This window comes from Vombatus ursinus, unplaced genomic scaffold, assembly GCF_900497805.2.
Source record: "Vombatus ursinus unplaced genomic scaffold, bare-nosed wombat genome assembly UNPS02014181.1, whole genome shotgun sequence".
NCBI classification, from domain to species: domain Eukaryota; kingdom Metazoa; phylum Chordata; class Mammalia; order Diprotodontia; family Vombatidae; genus Vombatus; species Vombatus ursinus.
The window spans coordinates 1,522,013-1,525,166 of record NW_020953959.1 but is presented as its reverse complement, the minus strand read 5'-3'; the positions used below and the strand labels follow the sequence as shown (position 1 = coordinate 1,525,166).

The window sequence follows — 3,154 nt, the reverse complement described above, 5'->3', positions numbered from 1 at the left end:
GCCTGGTGGGCCTTCTTGTAGAGGGGGCAAAAATGGGATGGGGGAAACACGCTTACTCCTTAACCCCCATTTGGGGATTTTCGGGCAAAAGAGGTGACCCACTTGTGACTTAGAATAAGTGTGACCCACCCAAGGCAAAACCACAAAACTGTGGAATAGAGGAAGCTGTCTCTAGTGTCCCCACATTCTCCTGTGTTTGTATCTCCCATCCCATCCTGCCTCTAACTCCCCCACAGACCTCCCAGTCATTCTTTGCTAAACTACTCTAAGCCCACCCAGGCCTGACCTGCCTGGCTTATACCCCACGCTCTATATCTGTCTTATCTCTACCTTTCCATCAATTTACCCGTCTTTTATCCCATGGCCTGAGATGAGGAAACACTTGTGGGTTTCCAAGGTGATAAAGGTCCATCGGGTGGAATGTTGTTCTTGGAGGCAGAAAGATCTGGGTTCAGATTCCGACTACGACACTTGCTACCTGTGTGAGCCCGGGCGGGTCAATTTTTTACTTTAGTTTCTTCACCTCTACTAGATTAGATGGTCCTAGGTCCCTGCCAGCTCTAAATCTATGATCTTATGATCTGGGATGGATAAAATATACTGATGTATTAAGGGGCGTGAATAGGAACCCTTCCCAGGTAACATGCATTTTAACACCAGGTACTTGTGTGGTAGAAAGAATACAGATTTGGGGGTCAGAAGACCTGGTCCACAATCCTAGTTCTTCCATTTATGACTCATGCAGACTTACCTCTGCTACTTACTACCTGTGTGACCCCCTGCTCAAGTCCCTTCCCATCTCTGGGCCTCAGTTTCCTCATTTGTAAAACTCGATGTCCTCCAAAGTCTCTTCCAGCTCCATAGCTAGGATCCCACGGACTTCAGAGCTGGAAGGCCTGGAGAAGGAGAGGCTGCGTCTCACCAGAGCCTCCCAGATTCCTCTGCCTACATGTGAAGGGAGCTGGAGCAGCCTCCCTTTACAACTCACCACCTTAGTGCTTCCCCTCTGTGCAACAATCAGCAAAACCTTGAGGTTGGAGAGGGGAAGTCAACGTAACTCCCCCCTCAAAAGGCTTTGTGGGTGATATGCACATACAGGGGATGTGACCTGGTGCATGACGGGGAGCCCAGTGCTTTATGGTAGGGTTTGACTTTTTAACGAGCCAGCTGATGCAAAGGGAAGAGGTTTAGATGTGAGCTACATCTGAACCTCAACTTTGCCCCGTACTAACTTGGGTGACCCCAGTGGGCAAGCCACTTCCTTCACCTTTGTGAGACTCAGTTTCCTCATCTGCAAAATATAGACAGGTGGATGATAAATCTGATACCACCTACCTTATCAGATCATGAAAACATACGTAAAATAAGATGGACATATAATGTGTTATTTTTATTTACTCCAAATTTGAGCAAATGAATGAAAAAGCATTTTGGTGCTTACCATCTGTCACTCCCTGGCACAATGCCAAAAGAAGAAAGGCAATCTGACAATCACAACCCTCAGGAAATTTACATTCTAACGAGGGAGATAACATGCACAGGTGAGTGGTGACCAGGGAGTGATACTTTGGTCCAGAAAGTTACAGAGAATTTAGTAACCGTCGGTGAAAATGAGCAAATGAAAATAAGAAAATTCTCATACGTTAGACTACATTCAATTATTTATGATTTGCTTACCTCTAACCATATAATGGCCAAAATATCCTGTGTCCATGCCCCCTTTCTCAACTCATTTTCTGCTGTGTATTTTTAGGGATTTTGTTGCTATAATTTTGTTTAAAATACAGTTTTCATCAGTTTTTCTACTGTTCTGATTCTGGTTTCTTAAGTCTGCATCAGAAGGTAGTTTGGTACTGCAGAACTGAAATCAGAGGACTCGAGTTCAAATCCTGACTCCATCACTTGCTGAGACCTATGTGACTTTGGGCAAGTCATGTTGTTTCTCTGGGTCTGAGTTTCCCATTTGTGAAAGGAAGGGGTCAGCCTATACGGCTGCTAAGGTCCCTTGCGGCTCTGAAGCCAAGATCCTAAGATCACTTCAGGAAAGTCTTCCCAGATAGCTTTGTATGCTTACATCTTTGGCAGCTAGGCGACATCATAGAGAGAGATATGTTCAACCCAGCTGATGGACATGTAGCAGCAACAAATATGGTGATGTCTACTACAAGATTGCTAACTGAGATATTTCCCTGTATAAATTAGCAACCCTTTCCCCCGTTTTATTTCATAAGAGCAAAGACCTGGAACCAACTCATGTGTCCAGATTGAGGAGTAGGCGAATAATAATAATAATAATAATAATGATAATAATAGCTAAAATTTATAGATCATTTTAAGGTTTATGAAATAAAATGGAGTATCTTGGTATAAATGGGTCTTCTTTCAGTTTCCTTCAGGACTATTGGCTCAAAGGACACAAATGATGGTGTAGTTCTTGCTGCTAATTGCCAGATTGAATGTGAAATATTATTAATGATAATTGTCTCTTTCCTCCCACTCTACAGGCCTCTGATCAGACCAGGACAAAAGTCTGGCCCATCAGAGAGATATGTTTAACCCAGCTGATGGACATGTAGCAGCAACAAATACGGTGATGTCTACTACAAGACTGCTAACTGAGATATTTCCCTGTATAAATTAGCAACCCTTTCCCTCTTCTATTTCTGCCTTCTTTCCTCTTTTTTTGGGGGGGCGGGCAGGGTGAGGGTAGGGGTGGGGAATAGGTGTGTCTGGGGGAGCGTTCGTTTTGAGAATTGCAAGAACAATGAACTTTGTGTCGGGGCTACAGTCAGGATGGTGCTGTGAGCGTGCAAGGATTGGGCACAAAATGGCGGGATGTGCCCATCTCCTAGTCATGGAATCCTGGGGCTAGGTGGAAGTCTTAGAGATGGACTCATCCAGGGGTGAGTCGGCTCACACCGGCTCACAGAAGGCCAGTTATAAAATTCTCAGCGTGAGCATTTACATCTTGGAAATCAGGAGAAAAAAAAAACATACTACAAGTCGAGTCTTGATTTACTGTTTTGTTGATTGTCTAGTCTTAAGAAAGTGACAGAGAAAATGTTGGTAATGCAAATCAAACTTAAAAGTGTGTCATGTGGTCCATGTATTGGTTTGTTTGTTTCAAAAAAAGCTGGTTGTTAAACATTCACCA

The 3,154-nt window shown here is 43.8% G+C and overlaps 1 protein-coding gene across 1 annotated transcript in view; it reads left to right on the top strand.

Moving 5' to 3' along the window:
- CD8A (CD8a molecule) overlaps positions 1 to 2,660 on the top strand; it is an 18,442-nt gene extending 15,782 nt beyond the window's left edge. Inside the window, 1 exon segment of the mRNA XM_027860477.1 lies at positions 2,505 to 2,660. Coding sequence (XP_027716278.1) covers positions 2,505 to 2,556 — 52 coding nt within the window. The 3' untranslated portion in view covers positions 2,557 to 2,660.
- Positions 2,661 to 3,154: the final 494 nt, after the last annotated feature.